The following is a 21,827-nucleotide window of genomic DNA, read 5'->3' as shown; positions in this document are numbered from 1 at the left end:
ATGTGTGTGTGTATCTACCTGTACGTGTGTGTGTACCTGTATCTGTGCGTGTGTCTGTACGTGTGTGTGTATCTGTATCTGTGTGTGTGTCTGTACATGTGTATGTGTATCTGTATCTGTGTGTGTCTGTACGTGTGTGCGCGCGCGTGTGTGTGTCTGTACGTGTGTGTGTGTATCTGTATCTGTGTGTGTGTCTGTACGTGTGTGTGTATATCTATCTGTGTGTGTATCTATCTTTGTGTGTGTGTGTGTATCTGTGTGTATCTGTGTTTGTTGTGTACATACATTGATTGTGTACATGTATTCGATGGGTGTTGGGTATACACATATGTAAATGCCCATGTGCATCTGTATATGTGTGTATATGTGCTGGGTGTGTATATACATTGGTGTTTGCTCTACATGTGTGTGTATGGGCGTGTGTATGTATCGAGAATGTGTACGTGCATTGGTTGTATACACGAGTTTGATGTGTAAGTATTATGGTGTATACATGTATCAGCTGTGTGTGCATGTGTTGAAATGTGTATCTAAGACATAGGAGCAGAATTAGGCCATTCAGCCCACCTGCTGTGCCATCCGATCGTGGCTAATGTTTCTCCAACCCCATTGTCCTGCCTTCTACCATATGATCATCAATCCTTTGATATTTATGCGGGTGTATTCAGTTTGTGTGTTACCGGTCAGAGCGTACACACGTGTATGCATGTGATGTTGGTGTCGTGAGTGTCTTTCTCATTCGAGCTCCCTCAGATGGCCAGAAGCAGGTGTGAGAGTGACAAGCTGGGCACTTTGAGGGTAGGCAGGTGAGTCTCTCCTCCATGTATGCCATCTGAAGCTGCCAGTCCATATGTTGGGGCAGTGCTGTGTGTGGTGATCATGTCAGGTCAGTATTACTTGCCCAGCTGTAAAACGTGGTGCTGCCAATGATTGATTGGCATACATGAGTACAGCAATAATCGCCAGACTGCAATACCCAGCAACCAATTGGCCTACACCCTATGTCCCACCACATTCCCATTCACCAATCCCCTCTTCCTTCACTGATCCTCAGTAAAGCAGCACCTCAACTTCGAAATTCCCATCTTTTTGGCCAAATCCATCACCTTCCCCAGCCACTCATCCCTCCCCCACAATTCCCCAAAGTCCCTGTGATCATTAGATTCTGAATCGTTCCCCAACACGCAGTTGTACGGAGCTCTGGGCACTAAGCTCCTCTGCCTCTGTCATCTCCTTTAAGACATTCCTTAAAATGTGACCACGCCTCGCCCTTTAATCTCTGTCATTGACGCGGTGTCAGTACTCTCATTTGTTTGTAGCCCGGTGGTGTGCCCTTTTCTGCATTAAAGGTGCTATTTAAGTACAACAGGAACAGAAGTTGCTGGAGAAACTCAGCAGGTCTGGCAACATCTGCAGAGAGAGAGAGAGAAAAACAGAGTTAACATCTTGAGTCTAGTGACCTCCTTTGGAAAATCCCTAGCATCCCTGATACTCAAACTCCCTGATACCCGAACATCCCTGATACCCGAACATCCCTGATACTGTAACTCCCTGATACTCAAACTCCCTGATACCCTAACATCCCTGATACTCTAACTCCCTGATACTCTAACTCCCTGATACTCTAACTCCCTGATACTCTAACTCCCTGATATCCTAGCATCCCTGATACCCTAACATTCCTGATGCCCTAACATCCCCGATGCCCTAACATCCCCGATGCCCTAACATCCCCGATACCCTAACATCCCCGATGCCCTAACATCCCCGATGCCCTTACCTCCCCGAAGCTCTAACATCCCCGATGCTCCTACATCCCCGATGCCCTTACCTCCCTGAAGCTCTAATATCCCCGATGCTCAAACATCCCCAATGCTCCTACATCCCCGATGCCCTTACATCCCCGAAGCTCTAACATCCCCGATGCCCTAACATCCCCGATGCTCCTTCATCCCCGATACCCTAAGTACCCTCGGGATATCTAAATGCAGGCTGCTTTTGAAGATCCCAAGGCAGATGACAGACAGAGGACTTGCTTTGACCTGCTGCCAAGGCTGTGACACCACGACAGATTCACTGACCCATCGATTGTGTAGCTGATTGTCAGCATGTTGTGGCTGTGGTAAGAAAGCCAAGAGGAGATTGGATAGAAATTTCAAAATCGTGCTTGGGATGGAGAGAGTAGATAGGTCGAAGCTGCTCCCTTTGTCAAACAGCAAAGAACAAGAGGCCTGGTGGCACTCAGTGAAAGGCGCTACATAAATGTAAGCGACGGCTCTCGTTTTTGACACCTGTTCAGTGCCTTCATCTTGGTGCTGACTTCTAACTGAATTCGATGTTTGCAGTGCCATACTCAGAGACTCCTTTCCCCTCACCCTCGTAGTCTTCTACACCCTCCTGAGTGTCTCTGTGTGCTGTTGGGTAACATTGGAGGAGTAGTTGGTGCAGTGGCAACATCTCTGGACTAGTAATCCGGTAGGGCCCGGCCAATGCCAGGATTCCAAATCCCGAAATAAAATTAAATCCGATCGATAAGTCTGGAATTAAAAACGTGTCCTAGTCATGGTGACTGTGACAACTGACATGTTTAAAAGCCCATCTATCGCACTTCCTGGAAGGGAATCTGCCCTTCTTATTGCTGGGATATGTATCTATCCTAGATATAAGCCTTCTGTCCAATTCTGACATTCCCTGGGTCATTCCGAACAGTTTATTGCCCAATCCTTAATTGCCGTCAAGAGGGTGATGGTGAGCTGCCTTCTTGAAGCAATGCATCCATTTGAGTGTGTTGTGATGAGAGGTGGGAACTCCCACAGTGCTACTGCGAGCCAGTTCTGGGAATTGGAGCCAATGACAGTGAAGGAACAGCTGATGTGGTTCCAAGTCAGGATGGTGTGTGGCTTGGAGGGGAGCTTGAAGTCGCTGGTGGCCCCACGTATCTGCAAAACTTTATCCTTCGAGGTGGTAGGGTTTGTGGGTTTGGGAGGCGCTGTCGAAGGAGCCTTGGTGAGTTGTAGATGGCGCACATGACTACCACTGTGCATCGCTGGTGGAGAGAGGGCATGGTGAAAGTGGTGAATGGGATGCCAATCAAACAGGCTGCTTTGGTCTGGATGGTGTCAAGCATCTTGAGTGTTGTTCGAGCAGCGCTCACCAGTCCAAGGAGAGTATTCTATCAGGTCGTTGACTTATGCCTTGAGGATGATGGGGAGACAAGGGGTGCCTTAACTTATCACTGAATTCCCAGCCTCTCACTTGTTCTTGTGGCCGTAGCAATCGTAAGGTTGGTCCAGTTTAGATTCTGTTCGATGGATGCTCTCTGGATGTGGGCAGTGGGGCAATTCAGTGATGGTAACACCACCTACTATCCTGAATGTCCCATGATGTAACAGCAATGGAGTTGTTGACCAATCAGCGGGGAGTACTTTCAGTTAATGAGTTTACAACAGATCCACACATGGTGAGGAATGTCTCGGGGTGGGGAACATTGGAAACCATAAATCAAAAATGTTTCTGTCCTAGCTCCACTGGTCTTTGGCCCCGTAACAAATAATTCATGAGTAAAATTTTGGGAATGATTTATTTCAGTGAAATATTCAGATATTCAAATTATCTAATTTGAATGGACCAATAGTAGCCACCTTTATGTCCTTCCTGGTGGAAAGTTTTTGCATAGAATGACCAATGATGCACTGGAATATTTTTAAGATCATCAGAAATAGGAGCAGTTGTAGGCCATTTAGCTCCTTGAGCCTGCTCTGCCAATCAGTAGGATCACGGCTCATCTGATTGTGTTCTTAACCCCGTCCCAACCCTTGACTCCCTTGCCAATCTAGTCTCTCTCTACCTCAGCCTTCAGTACATTCAGTGATCCAAGCCCCTACTGCTATCTGCGGAAGAGAATTCTAAACACGAGGATTGATTGAAGAAGTTGGGACTGTTCTCTTTGGAGAGAAGAAAGCCAAGAGGAGATTGGATAGAGATTTCAAAATCGTGTTCGGGATGGAGAGATTAGATAGGTCAAAGCTGCTCCCTTTGTAAAAGAGCAAAGAACAAGAGGCCTTAGGTTTCAGGCAATATGCAAATGAAACAAGGGTAATGTGGGAAAAATCTTCTTTCAGCGAATAGTTGGGGTATAGAATACACTGCCTGGAAATGTGGTGGGGACAGGTTTAACTGAGGCATTGGAGAGGGGCATTGGGTCCATATTTGGATTGAAGTGGTGTGTAGGGATATGTGAAAAAGGCAGGACTTTGGCACTAGGGAATAGAACCAGTGCTGGCATGATGGGCCGGATGGCATCCTTCTGGTCTGTAACAATTATTGGTCAGTGCATTGAGTATAGGAGTTGGGGGGGTCGTGTTGCAGCTGTACAGGACATTGGTGAGGCCACTTTTGGAATATTGTGTTCAGTTCTGGTCTCCCGGCTATAGGAAGGATGTTGTTAAACTTGAAAGGGTTCAGAAAAGATTTACAAGGATGTTGCCAGGATTGGAGGGTTTGAGCTACAGGCTGGGGCTATTCTCCCTGCAGTGTCGGATGCTGAGGGGTGACCTTATAGAGGTTTATAAAATCATGAGGGCCTTGGATAGGATGATAGCCAAAGTCTTTTTCATAGGCTGGGGGAGTCCAAAACTAGAGGGCATAGGTTTAAGTTGAGAGGGGAAAGATTTAAAAAGGATCTGAGGGGCAAATTTTTCACACAGAGGGTGATGCGTGTATAGAACGAGCTGCCAGAGGAAGTGGTGGAGGCTGGTACAATTACAACATTTAAAAGGCATCTGGATGTGTACGTGAATAGGAAGGGTTTAGAGCGATGTGGGCCAAATGCTGGCAAATGGGACTAGATTAATTTAGGAGATGTGGTCTGCATGGATGAGTTGGACCAAAGGGTCTGTTTCCAGGTCCGTACAACTCTATGACTCTAATTCTGCAATTCTGTGATGAATGAGAATTGTGAGGGAAGAAATTCCTCCTCATCTCCATTTGAAATGGAAAACCCCTCATCATTCTAGAAAGCCCCACAATAGGAAAAAAACTTTTAGTATCTACCCTGGTCAAGTCACCTCAGAATCATTACAAGAAGACTTCTCCTAAAGTCCAATAAGTACAGACCCAACCTGCTCAGACTTTCCTCATAAGACAAACATCTTCATCCCAGGAATCAGCCGAGTGAACCTTTTACTGAAGAAGGATCCCGACCCGAAACGTCGACTTTCCTGCTCCTCTGATGCTGTCTGGCCTGCTGTGTTCCTCCAGCTCTACACAATGTTATCTCTGACTCCAGCATCGGCAGTTCTTGCTCTCTCAGGGTGAACCTTGTGTGAAGTGTTTCCAATGCAGGAGGGTCCCTCCTTGGAACCAAACCTACACATGTTACTCTACGTCTGCTCTCACCCACACTCTGTACCATTATAATAACACTTCCACTGTTAGATTCTCTATCTCTCTTGTAACAAAGGCCCCCTGACCTTCCATTTGTCTTCCTAATTACTGGCTTCCTGACCTCACCCCCGAACAGTCCCGTTGTTCTGAACTCCTCCACCAGGGGCTACATTTTCTCCTTCCCCATGTTATCAGCTCCTTTGGTCAACTTGCACACTGTGAGAAGTGAAGAAATGGTGGAAAGGTGCCCAGGAATCTGAATCTCGCTTCCCTCCCAATGGGAGACATGTACCTGTTTCAGGAGCTGGTTGGATGTTTCCGACCCAGATGTTAGATACAAGCAGAAGTAGGCCGCTCGGTCCATCGAGCCCATCCTGGCATTCGATGAGATCGTGGCTGATCTGATAATCCTCAACTTCACTTTCCTGCCCTTTCCCCGTAATCCTCGATTCCCCGACTGAAGAAAAATCTGTCTGTCTCAACCTTGGATATACCTAATGACCTAGCGTCGGCTGCCCTCTGTGGTAAAGAATTCCACGGATTCAATGCCCTCTGAAATTCCTTCTCATCGCTGTCTTAATTGTGCAACCCCTTTTTCAGAGATTATGACCCCGGACTTAGACTCTCCTAGAAACATCTGCCCTTCAAGTTTCCAGAGAATCCTATGTGTTTCAATAAGGTCACCTCTCATTCTTCTAAATTCCAACAAGTACAGACCCAATCTACACGTGTCTCCTCCTAAGACAGTACCTCCACTCCATCCTCACTGTCACATCCCACACAGCACGTTGTCTGTTTGAGGGAACTTGGCTACGAGAAACACAAACATTCTCCCTTGGAGAATCAGGAGAAGGTGCTCACCTTGAGGTGCGCCAACAGCATGGGCACATGTGTGGGTTGGCCATGCTGAATTGCCACATGATGTGCAGGCTAGGTGGATTAACGGGGCACGGGTGGGACGCCTTTCAGAGGGTCAGTGCTGACTCGATGGGCCGAATGGCTTCTGTCTGCACTGTCAGGATTCTATGATTTCTGTATCATCCGAACAAGAAGGGCGAAAGGAAATGGGGTAAAAAGTGAAGTCTTCTCAGGATTGTGGAGAAAGAACTGAGCTGAACTGGTGGGAACAGCGCAAAGAGCTGGCACAGCCCTGATGGGCCAAATGGCCCCCTCCTCCTCTTCTGTGCAACTCCAAATGCTAAAGGAATTAGAGATATCTAGGCTCGTTATCGAGGCAGATGGGCCGACTGGTCTTTTCGTCCTCAGTCAATCTCTGAGGCCTTGTACACATAATCCGACAGCAGAAGCAAGGAGCAAAGCATTTAGTCATAGAATCCCTACAGTGTGGAAGCAGGCCACCCGGCCCATTGATTCCATACCGACCCTCCAAAGGGCATCCCATCTAGATCCACCCCATCCCTGTAACCCTGCATTACTAATCCACCTAACCTACACATCCGTGGACACTATAGGGTAATTTAGCATGGCCAATCCACCCTAACCTGCACATCTTTGGACTGTGAGAGGAAACCAGAGCATCCAGAGGAAACCCATGCAAACTCCACACAGACAGTTGCCCAAGAATGGAATCAAACCCAGGTCCCTGGCACTGCGAGGCAGCAGTGCTAACCACTGAGCTACTGTGCCGTTCCAGTCAGTGCTTCATCCCTATTTTAAAGTCAATCATACCTTTACCTCATCATGAATTCCAATGTCCACATTTATAATGGAAAGTGTATGTAAACATCACAGTGTAATTACGCCATCTCACCAGCATTGGCACTGCAGCATCGCCATGGGGATGACAGAATTGTACTGAGAAACTTTTAGAGTGACCTCGTTCCATTAGAAATGTAGGACCTCATAACAGGGTTCAGGAAAATTGTGCAAGTGCATAATTTTTAGCATTTCTTTCTACGTAGCTGTAATGGATATTCAGGCTGGAGTACAAATCTCTGTTGAGTTTTGTCATGCCTGCTGACATTTCTCTCACTTTGCTCTTAGCGCTGGAAAATAGGAAGCCATCGTGTTTGCAAGAAGGAGCAGCTACTTGCGAGCTGAAATGGAACTTTGCCAGTCTGAGAGAAGGAAAACACTTGCATTTGTACTAACCTCAAAACTTCTCAGAGCCCTTCACAGCCAGCACTGTCCTGTCGTTCTCTCACATCTCTGCAATTCACCAAGCCTAGTCCATTCGGGAAACCATGAGTTTAAACAGATGTCGGTCCCCTGTTAATACTTCACCAAGCTGACAACCCTTGATGAATTGGTTGAATGTGAGCATCATTGGCCAGGTCAGCATTTATTGCCCGTCCCTACTCACCTTTGGAAAGGTGGTGATGAGCTGCTTTCTTGAATCGCTGCAGTCCTTTTTGTGTAGGTAGACCCACAATGCCCTTCGAAAGGGAGTTCCAAAGTTTTGACCCAGTGACCCTGAAGGAATGGCAGTGTATTTCCAACTGTATCCAGTTCTAGTCTTTCTGTCATTGGAAAGGATATTAGACTATATAAAGGATATTTGGGCCCCAGTGGCCTAATGGATAAGGCACTGCCCTCCTAAGTCAGGGATTACATGTTCAAGTCCTGTCTGGGGTGCGTTGAATTCTGTCCTGAAGCGTTGTTTGTTTTGGGGTGGCACGGTGGCTCAGTGGTTAGCACTGCTGCCTCACAGCGCCAGGGACCCGGGTTTGATTCCAACCTGGGGTGTCAGCGTGGGTTTCCTCCGGGTGCTCTGGTTTCCTTCCACAGCCCAAAGATGTGCAGGCTAGGTGGATTGGCCATGGGGAATTGCCTATAGTGTTCAAGGATGTGTAGATTAGGTGGGTTGTAGCAGGGTGGGTCCAGGTGGGATGCTCTGAGGTTCGGTGTGGACTGGTTGGGCCAAAGGGCCTGTTTTCACACTGTAGGGATTCTATTCATTATTAAACTGGAGAGGGCTCAGAAGCGATTTACCAGGATCTTGCCCTGATTGGAGAGTTTGAGTTATAAGGATAGGCTGGATCAGCTGGGACTTTTTTCCCTGGAGCGTCGGAGGTTGAGAAATGACTTTATAGAGGTTTATGAAATAATGAGGATCATTGATAAGGTGAATGGCAGGTGTCTTTCCCCTAGGGTGGGGGATTTCAACACAAGGGGGGCATATTTTTAAGGTGAGAGGAGAAATATTTATAAAAGACTTGAGGGGCAACTTTTTTACACAGAGAGTGTTTCATGTGTGGAACGAACTTGCAGAGGAAGTGGTGGATGTGGGTACAGTTACAACATTTAAAAGACATTTGGATAATTTCATGAATAAGAAATGTTTGGAGAGATATGGGCCATGTACAGGCAGGTGGGACTAGTTTAGTTTGGGATTATGGTGGGCATGAACTGGTTGGACCAAAGGGTCTGTTTCCGTGCTGTATAACACTAAGTCAGAATGGTGAATGGCTTGGAAGGGATGTTTGGTTCGTCATTCACTGGGATATGGGCATTGCAGGTCATTATTGTCCATCACAAGTTGTCCTTGGGAGGTGGTAGTGAGTTGCCTGATTGAACCACAGCTATCCCATGATTTCGGTGCATCCAGGGTGCGGCTAGAGAGACAGTGTGTGATTTAGACATATCAGTAACAGTAAGGAACGGGTGATAAGTTTCCAAGTCTGGATTGCTGATTGAGTATAAATTCAGACGCGATGGATATCCTAGACTCCTGCCTGCTTGGGCCCAAAGCTCGGGAGTTCCTTCTGAACACGACTCCATCAGTCCAACTCGCTGGTCTTTCTTTATCACACTCCATAACAACTGTCCTCTCTGACTGAGCTTCGGGTTAACCTGTTACAGGAGGTCCTTAGGTAACTGGGTGTCAAATCTCGTTTGATTGTTACTGCTGTGAAAAACGCTAGAACGTTGCACCTCATTAAAGCAACTATATAAATGCAATTGCATTAATGCAGGGAATTTATGGCAGTCCATTTGTGTACAGCAAGATCCCACAGGTGGCAATTGGAGAAGCATGGAAATAGAGCCCATGGAAGTTAAAAGAAAGAGAAGGTACTTGAATTTCCTTAGCACCTTTCACTATCTCAGGATGCCCCAAAGCAGCTTTTGAGCAATTATTACTTTCAAAGTGTTGCCACAGTTACAGTGCAGGAAACAGAGCCTCTAGTATGTGCACAGCAAGCTCCCACAAGCAGCAGTGTCATAGATAAGCTGTTTGATTTTGATTGAGGGATAAATGTTAGCCAGGGTACCGCAGTCAGCTACATGGAAGGAGTGTCGCAGAATCTTTTACATTCACACAGGAGGGACCTCAGTTTAATGCTTCCTACCCAGGCCAACACCTCAGACAATGCAACACTCCTTCTGCGAACTGCAGAATCGCAGAGGTGGGGGGAGAACCAGGCTGGTTTATCAGTGATTCACCCAACATGTTTAACGTTCAGCCCCCTCCCCACTCTCACACAATAGCAGCAATGTGTACCTCTACAAGATACACTGCAGCAAAGGCTCACCAAGGCTCCTTTAATAACTTCTTCCAAACCTGTGACCTCTACCATCCAGAAAGACAAGGGTGTGGGAACGCCATCTCATGCAAGATCCTTTCCAAGCCACATGAGTAGATTAGGGGGATGGGTCTGGGTGGGATGCTCTGAGGGTCGGTGTGGATTTGTTTGGTCAAAGGGCCTGTTTCCATAGGGATTCTGTGATCTATGAGATCACCCTGATATGGAAATACGTCACTGTTTATTCACTCGCTGATTTGAAATTTTGGTACTTTCTACCGGATGACCTTTCTGACATGGAACCCTGGACGGGTTCAAAGGAGATTTACTAGACTGATGCCAGGAATGAAGGATTTTAGATGCAAGGAAAGATCAGAGAAATTGGGCTTATTCTCCTTGGAGCAGAGAGGATTAAGGAGTGACCTTACTGAGCTGTTCAAAATTAGGAGCAATTTTGACAGGGTAGGGAAGGATATTGTTTCCGCTGGTTAGTATGTCAATAACTAGGGGTCACAACTTCAAGGGTGGCAGCAAGAGAGCGAGAAATGAGATGAGGAGAAACTTCTTCACTCAGAGAGTTGCTAGGATTTGGAATGCGCTGCCTGGGAGAGTGGTGGAGGCGGATTCCATAGGAGGTTTCCAAAGAGAGTTGACTATATATTTGAAAGGGATGAATTAGAGGGTGATGGAGATGGGGGCTGGAGAGTGGGACTAGCCGGGTCTTGGGCGCAGGTACAGACGCAATGGGCCAAATGGCCTCCTTCTGCAATGTAAAATTCCATGATTCTATGACCTGGACTGCAATGGGTCGTGAATCAACACCTTCTCACGAATAAATCGGGATGGGCAAGACTTGCTGGCAATACCTAGATCCCAAGGATTCTGGGTAAAGTGTAAAAGAACACAGAAAAAGAAACTGCTGGAAAAGCTCAGCAGGTCTGGCAGTATCTGTGGAGAGAAATCAAAATTAATGTTTCGGGTCCCATGACCCTTCCTCAGAACTGATGGTAGCTGGGAAATTGTTGGTTGAAATGCAGAAGAAAGGGTGGTGGAGGGACTAAGGAGTAAACGATAGGCAGGGATAGAGCCCAAAGAGAGAGAAGAATGGTTGGACAGACAAAGGAGTGGATAACGATCTGTCTAGGAGCGTGAAAAGCTGTTAATGGGGATTGTCAGTGGCTAATGGGTTGCATGTAAGAGCAGACTATGTGATGTGTGTGTGGGTGGGGTTTGGGGTAAGGACATGGCAGAAGGTGCCTCAAGCCCTAAAATTGTTGAACTTGATATTGAGTCCGGAGGGCTGCAGTGTCCCCAAGCGGAAAATGAGGTGTTGTTCTTCCAGCTTGCGCTAAGCTTCGCTGGAACACTGCGGCAAGTCCGAGACAGACCTGTTGGCCGGGGAACAGGGAAAAAGAACACTGTTGATGTAGTGGTAGTGTCGCTGGACTAGTAATCTAGGTGCCCAGGTTATATTCTGAGGACATGGGACATGCTAACTTGTAGAATTTAAACTCTGCAACTCTGGAATATAAAGTTCATCTCAGTAAAGGCGACCATGACAAATAGCACAGAATTTCTGTAAAAATCCACTCAATTCGCTAATGACCTTCGGGGAAGGAAATCTGCCATGCTTACCTGGTCTGGCCTACACGTGACTCCAGACCAATGCGGTTGACTCTTTACTGCCTTGTCATATGGCCCTAGTAAGCAATTCAGCGCAAGGGTAATTAGGGATGGGCAACAAATGTTGCCTACGTTCCAGTAAAGAACACAGAAATATTAACATAAAGGACTGTATGGTTGCAGGAGGTTAATCAGATGGAGTTTTTGTAACAATTGATGATAACTGTCACTGTCACCAGTAGTCTAACTAGCTTTAATTTCCAAATTTATTAATTGAATTGAAAATTCACCAGGTACTGTGTCAGGATTTGAACCTGTGTCCCCAGACCATTATCCTGGGCTCCTGGATTAATAAGCACCATGATACCACCATCACCCCATTTATATATCACTGTGTTTCTCAAATTCAGGCTTGTTGCAAATCTCGCTGCATTATTTAAAGCCTGGAGTTCCCAGCCTAAACCTCTTTGTTTTTTCTCTCTCTCTCTCTCTCTCTCTCTTGCTTGATCTCTCTCTCTCTCCCTCTCTCTCACTCCCTCTCTCCCTCTCACTCCCCCTCTCTCTCCCTCCCTCCCTCTCTCTCTCTCTCTCTCTGTTCTCCTTTGAGATACTGCATAGAATCGACCTCTTCGGTGGAGCTGTGCATCGTCTGTCTGAATTATCTCCCCCTGCGGTTCGGTGTCAAAAGTTGTTTGACGCATGCAGACCTGACAGGGCTGGGGATGTACCGCTAAGCTCAAGGTGCCACATGAATGCAAGTTTTTGTTGTTGGCATGGGGTGCTGAAGGATGCCAGGCAATGCCCCTCTCAGGGGGCAGTGAGGACAGAGAACGAGTGGGAACGTGAGAATTGACGATATTGCAGTTCAGTGGGTGCCTTTGCTTCAAAGTTCACATCCTTTGCAACCCAGAGGGGAAAAAGTCGTAAACAAAAGCAGTAATACTTGGAAACGAATGTACTGCTCATACTGGAGCACTGTTCTGAGGTATAAGAGACAAGTTGAAGTACAATGCGTCATCCGTGAACTTTCCTGGGTTTTTTTATTACCTTCTGGGAGTGTCTAAAGTTGGAAAGGGTGATGGGAGTCTAGTGGAATTAAAGCCTAGCATCAGGCTTCAATTATCAGTTAGAGACTGGTAGAATTTGATTGATGTGGTAGGTTGCAAGATGAGGGGTGGCACATTGGCTCAGCGGTTAGCACTGCTGCCTCACAGCGCTAGGGAGATGGGTTCGATTCCAGCTTTGGGTGACTGCCTGTATGGAGTTTGCACGTTCTCCTTGTGTCTGTGTGGGTTTCCCTCCAGGTGCTCCAGTTTCCTCCCACAGTCCAAAGATGTGTAAGTTAGGTGGATTATCCAAGTGTAATGGCTGGGCAAGTTAACCATGGGAAATGCAAAGTTACAGGGATGTCCTTCAGAGGGTCAGTGCAGACTCAATGGGCTGAGTGGCCTGTTTCTGCACTGTAAGGATTCTGTGATGTGAATATTCTGCCCTCACTATGGGTGTAGTGTAAATAAAGTTAGTTCAGTAATGGCTGTTTGCTGTCAGTCCCATTGCTGGACCCCATTTGAGAACAATGTACAGTCAAAAATGTTAATGGGTCATTGGCAGCCACTGGGGGATTGAGGGCAGGAGAAAATGCTTCTGCCATTTTCAAAATTCAACTTCGAACATTAACTTCAATTTTCTTTTTGCAAATTTGACAAATAAATCACCTGAAAGGGGTGACGGGGAGTGGCTGGAAGGTGAGCCCATTTTCCCTTTGAAAACTGGTGCTCAGGGCCCTGGTAGAGCCCTGGCATTAGTTCCTGACTTCTCAGTGAGGAGTCTATAGGTTAGGTGAGTGGACAGAAAATTAGCAGATGTAACGTGAGGATGTTCACTTGGGAGAAAGAATGAAAAAACAGAACATTCATCATCATAGAATCCCTACAGTGTAGAAACAGGCCATTCGGCCGATCGAGTCCACACCAACCCTCTGAAGAGCATCCCATCTCCCTACCCTAACCCCGTGACCCTGCATTTCCCATGGCTAACCCACCTATCCTGCACATCCCTGGACAGTAGGGGCAATTTAGCATAGCCAATGCACCCCAACCTGCATGTCTTTGGATTGTGGGAGGAAACTCGCACAGACACAGGGAGAACTCCACACAGACAGTCACCTGAGGTTGGGATCAAACCTGGGTCCCCGGTGCTGTGAGACATCCAATGAAAACTGTTCTTTCAGTGCAAGTCTTTCTTTATTCCAAAAATTTGAAGTCATCAATAACTCTGTTGTCCATGTTGTAAGTTGAACCAAATCCAGTTCATCGATCATCCCTGTGCCAAAAGGACATACGTTGGTTCTCAGTTAAATAACACTGTAAATCTAAAATGTTGAAGCTTATCTTCAATTCCATTTACAGCTTTAGTCCTCCTGATGGCTGTGATGTTCACTAGCCTTACAGCATAACAAAACTTTGCCCTCTTCCAGTTCTGACTTCCCAATTTTAATCAGTTTATCACTGACAACTAGATATAACTGCCACAGATAAAGGGCTGAAGAGCACACATACATTCTTAACACAAACTGAGAGAACTGAGAATGCTGTTGGAGATCAGTCGCTCAAAACACAAGAGGCTTGTTAGGGTGTGAAGGCGTTGAAGCGTAAAATTGATTCAAAGTGTTACATATTTATAGTTAAAAGTGACAAAAAAAGAGAATTCAGCAACAGAACTTTGATTGGGGGAGGAGGCGATAATTTAAACTGATGGAAATTGTACATTGATCTATATTACATGTGTAAAAAAAGTAATGTCAGATCCGATGAAACCAGAGTTTGGGTTTTTTAGGCTCCAGGTAAGATGTCCTGTCTTCCCATCCTCTGTATATTGTTATGCCCAGTAAGATCTAATGCTGTTCACTCAGAAGATTGTATATCAAATTTTATTATAGTCTGGCTTAGATCACAGAAGTCCAAGAAGTGAAGGGTGGTCAAAGAGAAGTGTTTCCACTGGGGTAAGGGCAAATTCGGATATAAGGTAATTGAACAAATGAATCAGATGTAGCAGGAAGTAAATGTTCTTGATACAGCAGATGGCTAGGATTTGGAATGTACTGCCTGAGATGGTGGTCAACACAGATTTGGTAGGATCCTTTAAAACCTCTTAGAATAACTAAACACAGAATTGTGGGAAAGAGCAGGGAAATGAGAACAGCAAAAACAGCTGGCAGAGACTCAATGGGCTGTAATGACGCCCTTTTGAAGTCATGGCAAAGCTTAGTTGGGGCAGCAATAGGAGAGGAGTGGATTGGGCACAGTCAGAGTGGACATGGGAGAGAAATGGAGAGAACCATCGCTGAATCCAGGGACAGAGCTCCTGGGATGATGTTAGGTTTCAAAACGTGTTCAGGGCAAGAGTGTTGGATGCTTAGAAACCAGATTTTAACATCTGTGAGAATTGTACCAGTATGGAAACAGCATGTAAAGTCCTGATTTTTATGGTTCACAGTTTGTCAGGAACAGAGAGAGAGATGAAGAGAGAGTGAGTGAGAAATCTGATTTAGTGAGTAGTGGTTAAGGTTAAGTTATTTGTTCCTAGAGTATTGTTTGTAGTTGCTAAAGTTCATAATGGCAGTAGAATGTGGCCCTGCGGAATGGTCCTCCTGCAATATATAGGAAATCAGGGACACTTCCAGAGTCCATGATAACCATGTACACGAGAAGTATATTCAACTACAGCTCCTGACGAACTGCATGGACTAGCAGATGGACTCACAATGGAGCATCTGTAAAGCTGGGGGTATGGTGGATAGCACATTTACTGAGCTGGTCACACTACTAGTAAGAGCTACAGAGGCAGAAAAGCATTGAGTGACCATCAGGAAGATCAATAGGTGTGGGCAGGTAGTGCTGGAATCCCCTATGGCCATTCCCCTCTCAAAATGTTTTCATGTAGAGGATTGTAGAAAAATGGAATGTGGTGCCTGAGAGTGTGGTAGAGGCTGGAATTCTCACAATGTTTAAGAAGCATTTGGGAAAGCACTTAAAATGCCAGGGATAAGAGACTATAGACCAAGTACAAGTAAGTGGGATTAGTGTAGCTTAGTGTTTTTTGGTTGGCATTGACATAGTCGGCCAGAGAGTCTGTTTCTATGTTGTATGATTCTATGACTGTATATTTCTATGATGTAAATATTCAGAGCCATGGTGTTGGCGTATGCTTGTTGCCATCAATAAAAACATTCTTGAAAATGTTCTCATCTTGTGTGTGTTTCTTTTCCCCAATTAACTTAGGTAATAGATGTGCCTTCTATTTGCTTACTAAAGTGGCAACTGACTGTGTGGGGAATTGAGCATGCAATAATGCATACTATGGCTTCATGCCACAGAATTTAGAGTTTCACTGCATCTCCATAGTTACCTTTAATGATTATCTAAAAAACAAGGTAAATGTCTTGCTTCTTTTCAGATTACTTAACTGGCTGTTACATACAAATTTTAAAATCTTCTTTCGCAATATTCCATTCTATCTGAGCAATCAGTGCTTTCCAAGTGGGTCATTGGATATCTTCAAGGCTGAACTGTAGAGATTCATGTGGGTTTGGGGGGTGTTGAGACCACAATCAGATCAGCCGTGATCTTATTGACTGACCAATTGACGGGCTGAATGGTCTTCTCCTCCTCCTATCCCTTGCGTCCTTGTGGCGAGATGGATGGAAAAGGGAACATCGCAATTTGCTGGAAGCATTGTAACACATCTGTTTGTACTCTTTTCCCCTTTTCCAGTGACTACATCATTAAAGAGAAGACAGTCCTGCTGCAGAAAAGAGACAGCGAAGGCTTCGGATTTGTGCTGCGAGGGGCGAAAGGTGAGCGTGGTCAGAGCGGGCCATGACCTTCCTCCGTGATGCCGCGCGCTCCCTTCTGGTGCTCACAGGCTGGCTGGGGTACCAGCACAGTTGGCAGATCAAGAGAGGCAGGCAGATTGAGCGTGCTTCAGTTGTGAACGCTCAGCCTGTCCCTCTTCTGGGGGCATTTTCTGCAGATACAGGCAACGCCACTGGGTCAACGGAATGAGTTCATGGCATGATACACCAAAGAAAGAGGGCAACTGTGGCAGTGCCAGGCCTTCGGATGAGCTGCCCGGTTATCGTCTGGCCCCGGTGGCTCTGCGAGTTATTTCTGTTTTCATTCTGGTGACCAGCCCTTCTGCTGCTGGTAGCAGTTTCTCCTTAGTCTCGTAGGAATAGGAGCAGGCCATTCAGCCCCCTCAAGCCAGTTCCAGCATTTGATTTTCTCCTTTCTCATCCTGCACACCGTTGTCGAGCAGGCTTCACTACTTCAGTCTCTCCAGTCACTTGGTGAAGGAAGTCAGTGGGTAGTGTTCCTGCCTCTTAGCTAGTACGTCCAACCCAAGGACCCAGTGACCAAAGGAAGGTCCTGTTCATGTCACAGTCAAACAGGGTGAGTACCAAACTGCCAACCCCTTCCAGCACACGCTGGGGACGGGCAGGAAGAGCCGGGGAGACTCTGCTGAGACACGCAGTGGGAAGAAAGTTGGAATCTCTACCAACAATATCTGTCACTGCAGACCGGGAGGAAATAGTATGTTACCACAGCAACCTGCATCCCTCCCAAGTGAACTGTAACACACAGAGAGGAATCTTCCAGCTTTCCAAACCTCGGAACGTTGCCATCCCTGGTCCGATTCCTGTTAAGCTCCTATGCACCCTCCCCAAGGCCTATTTATCATTCCTACCCATGCTGCCTGCTTCTGGTCGCAGTCTCTAGCTGGAGCCTAAGTGGGGTTTAGCGTCTTGGCATGCTCCGTTGTAAGCTGATGGTTTTATTTGTGGGATGTGGGCATCATTCGCCAGGCCAGCATTTATTGCCCATCCCTAATTGCCCAGAGGACAGTTGTGGGTCAACCACATTGCTGTGGGTCTGGAGTCACATGTGGGCCAGACCAGGTAAGGATGGCAGTTTCCTTCCCTAAAGGACATGAGTGAATCAGGTGGATTTTTTCTGGACCATCATTGGACTCGTAATTCCAGATTTTTATTGAATTCAATTTCTGCCGTCTGCCATGGAAAGATACACGTTTAGGTCCCCAGGACAGCTTGGTCCCTGGATTAATAGTCTAGTGTTAATACCACTAGGCCATTGCCTCCCCACGTGTGGTTAATGATATGGTGTTATGTGTGGACTGGGCAGGTGCCTGGGATGGCCACTCTGCTTGGAAAACACCAGTGCAGTGGGCACACCCTCATTACCCTCTCCATCATCACCAACACCTTCCACCCTTTATGCAGCCCTTTGCTGGGGCAAATCCAGGGCGTCACTCTCCCTTGGCATGAAGGGGGCCCGGGCAGGATGTTGCTGCCCTCACGGCACCCTGCAAAGCGGGTGTGTGGCAATGGCGCAAGCTCTCCGGCGTTGACAAGACATTGCTGCCATCCCTAGGGTCTGGGACGAGTGCCAAATGCCTCGTCACAAACACCGCACCCTCCCTGTGTACCTTACCCTTGCCCTGACCCGCTTGCCCATCTACGCCCCTTTCAGTGATATCTTCCCGAGCTTTTCGAGTGCGTTGAGCACAACGTCGGAGTCCGCATTTAGAGGGGAGTATAGCTGTACTGGAGGCAGTTCCTGAGCAGGCATTTGGCACTCTTCTCTTACCCTTTGGGTTGGATGTTAGTGGAAACCTCCATTCCCTTCTTGTGGGGTGAGGATATTCAGGTCCGAATTGCCCCAAAGTGGGGCTGGACCGAGGGTGAGGCTCCCAGCGGAGTGGGTGACAGTGAAGTCGGACGTAATTTGATGCGGGGAAGGGTTGGTATGTTTTTGAGGGAGAATGGGGTGTTTTAGGGTTGCCTGGGTTTGTAACGAAGAGGAGATCCGTATTGCAAGTTGGCTGATGCAAGCCAACTGAGGCAAGAACAGAAGGAGTAGAGAGGGGAGTCCAAAATCAGAGGGCACGGGCTTAAGGTGAGAGGGGAAAGATTTAAAAGGGACCTGAGGGGCAACTTTTTCACGCAGAGGGTGTTGTGTGTCTGGAATGTAGTGGAGGCTGGTACAATTACAACATTTAAAAGGAATCTGGATGGGTACATGAATAGGAAGGATTTAGAGCGATATGGGCCAAGTGCTGGCAAATGGGACTAGATTAATTCAGGTCAGCATGGACAAGTTGGACCAAAGGGTCTGCTTCCGTGCTGTATATCTCTATGACTCTATGATTCCATCATATTGACCCCTCGTGCCTGTTCTGCCATTCAATAAGATGATGGCTTTCACTGCCCTCTCCCATTTGATGCCTACTCCACTGGTAACCTCACCCTCCTTGCAGTCCCACCCAGAATGACTTGGGGCAATTTGAACGTAGAACGGTAAAGCACAGGAACGGGCCCTTCGGCCCACAATGTTGTGCCGAATTTGACTCCAAATTAAACTAATCCCCTCTGCCTGCCCTTGGCCCGTATCCCTCCATCCCTTGCATATTGATATGCCCCTATTGTATCTGCCACCCCCACCACCCCCTGGCAGTGCATTCCAGGCAATATCTCCAATATTTCCTCACCAAGGGCAGGGCAGAGGGATCAATAAGATCATGGCTACAACAGCTACTCCCCAGTAACTCTCATCTCCCCACATCAGTTACAAAATGAGGAGCAAATTACTGCAGATGCTGGAATCTGTACTGAAAGCAACAAAGGATCAGGCAGCATCCTTGGAGAGAGAACAAGCTAACATTTCGAGTCCAGATGACTGTTCCACAGAGCAGCGAACCTCTGAGGGAACAAGAACATTGTCTTCATTGAGACATCCGTCATTTTTTTAAACTGAGCCCCCGAGAGCGAGACTCATCCATGATGGGAAAAGTCTCTTCAGCATCTACCCTGCCAAACCCTCTCAGAATCTTGCATGTTTCAGTAACATTGCCTCTCCATCTTCTGAGCTCCAATGGGTACAGGCCCAACGTGCTTAACGAAGACAAAGCCCTTAGTCCCAGGAAACAGCCCAGTGAACTCTCTCTGAGCTGCCTCCAACACGGGTATAATGGTCTCCTTAAATGTGGAGACCCAAAACTGTGCTCAGCGCCCTCTCAAATGTCTGGATGATATCACAGTCGAAGGGACAAAGAATGGACGGGTCACTGAGGAGGGTCAGATCCACAGGGAAGCTGTGCCCTGAGAGCGTCCTGCTGCATGTGGCACTTGTGTGTGGGTCTTCTGAGCCTTCGGGAGCTGCCGGTCAGTGCCAGGCTCACCCCCTTCCCTCTGGTGCTAGTGCTAATTCCAGGGAAGGGAACGTGGGAATTCCAGGGAAAGGTTATGGGGAAAGTGTGGAGCGAGGGTTATCAGACCAGCCGCGATTTCACTGAATGGCAGAGCAGGCTCGATGGGCTGAATGGCCCACTTCTGCTCCTTTGGTCTGAAGTTGTGTTGAAGTTGGGAGGAGCCAGGAGTTTGTTTATCCCACCCTTAATGCCACGACAGGTGAATGGGTGAAGCTGGCATTTCTCAGCTCAGGCTCTACAGCAAGTACCTGTTGTGGGTGATTAGTGAGTGGCTATAATGCTGCTGGTGCTTGCTGACAATGGGAACAGTGGCTCAGTACTGCAGAACCGGAATCTTGCTGGGAAAAGGAAATCAAAACTTTTGCTCTTGCACTCAGCAGGGCTCACGAATCATGGACGTTTCTATTGGCACATCTCGACCAATCAGAGTAGACTTGTCTTTTCATGAATTTAAATAAAAACTTTGTCCCCTGCTGCAATATCCATGGCAACGCCTTGACCTATCAGAATCCACTCGCTGACCAATCAGCACCATGTTTTCATGCTGTATAAATTGTGGTGAGAGTCAGAGAGGGCTACAGCACCGAAAAAGGCCCTTCAGCCCATTGAATCTGGGCTAAAACGCCCACCAAACCACTCTAATCCCATTCCCCAGCACTTGGCCCATAGCTTTGTATGCCCTTGCACTTCTTCAATGTGATGAGTGTTTCTATCTCTCCCACCCTTACAGGGAGTGAGTTCCAGGCTCCTACCCCCCTCTGGGTGAAAATGTTTTTCCTCACATCTCCTCTAAACCTCATCTCCCACTGCACCATCCCCAGTGCTATCAACTTCCCTCCTATTATGTGGATTCCAGAACTGCACACAATAGACCATTAGTTTATACAGTTAGATTTGATATTCTTGCATCTGTCCTGATGAGTGCCAAATGAAAAACTTATTGATAGCTGGAGAGTTTTAGTTATGAAGAAAGAGATTGGACAGACTGGGGTTGTTTTCTTGGGAGCAGAGGAGATTGTGAGGTGGCATGATGAAGATGTGTAAAATTATGACAGGTACAGATAGGGTAGACACAAAGAAATGTTTCCCAGCAATGACAATATTGAGAGTATGTGAAGAGAGGTAATTTTCAGAAAACAGCAAAGCGTCACTTTGTTTCTGAAGAGAATAAGTTCATGTGGCTTTCAAAAGAAAGTAGAATCACAGACAGTGTGGAAGTAGGCCATTCAGCCCATCGAATCCACACTGACACTCTGTGAAGCAACCCACTCAGACCCACCCCTATCCCTGTAACCCTGCATTCCCCACGGCTAACCCACCCAGTCTGCACATCCCTGGACACCATGGGGTAATTTAGCACGGCCAATCCACCCTAACCTGCATATTTTTGGGCTTCCACATTATTCAGCTTCTGGCACTGGGTTCACACACTGGTTGCACCAGTGGAAGTACAAGCGTGCAGTACAGGAAATTGCTGTGTAACTCCTGTCAGAGACCACTGGCGAGCACATCATTTCCTATACCCCCACCGTTTGAGAAAGTTCAGGTCCAAGCTGCTGCTTGCTGGTGACAATAAGGAACTGGTACAACACCAGGGGCACTTCTGAATGTGGGGTTCAGACATAAGTTTTGCGACAAGGTTGTTCTACTCCAGATCCAACTGGGCCGTCCCCATTCCTGAAGAGCATTTGATGGGATCGTGTGGACTCTTTCTGTATCTAACACTTTCCCAAGGGCACCAATAAATGTTGGCCCAAGTCAGTAATGCTCACTTTGCAGGAATGACTGAAAACGAAACCTTGTTGTGCTTCTCCTGGGAGTGTTTGATAGGACAGTGTAGAGGAGCTTTACTCTGTATCAAACCTCATGGTATCCCTATTCTGGGAGTGTTTGATGGGGACAATATAGAGAGAGGTCCATTCTGTATCTAACCCCATGCTGTCCCTGTCCTTGGCGTGTTTGATGAGGATAGTGCAGAGGGAGCTTTACTCTGTAAATAACCCTGTGCTGTCCCTGTCCTGGGATTGTTTGATGGGGATAGTGCAGAGT

At 47.0% G+C, this 21,827-nt stretch overlaps 1 protein-coding gene across 1 annotated transcript in view; it reads left to right on the top strand.

Annotated features, from left to right (window-relative positions):
- shank1 (SH3 and multiple ankyrin repeat domains 1) overlaps positions 1-21,827 on the top strand; it is a 139,625-nt gene that overhangs the window by 80,696 nt on the left and 37,102 nt on the right. Inside the window, exon 7 of the mRNA XM_048617366.1 lies at positions 16,265-16,347. Coding sequence (XP_048473323.1) covers positions 16,265-16,347 — 83 coding nt within the window. The remainder of the gene's footprint in view (positions 1-16,264; positions 16,348-21,827) is intronic.

This window comes from Rhincodon typus, chromosome 37, assembly GCF_021869965.1.
Source record: "Rhincodon typus isolate 14 chromosome 37, sRhiTyp1.1, whole genome shotgun sequence".
Classification (NCBI taxonomy): Eukaryota; Metazoa; Chordata; class Chondrichthyes; order Orectolobiformes; family Rhincodontidae; genus Rhincodon; species Rhincodon typus.
The sequence above is the reverse complement of the archived record's forward strand: the minus strand, read 5'-3'. Positions and strand labels throughout refer to the sequence as shown.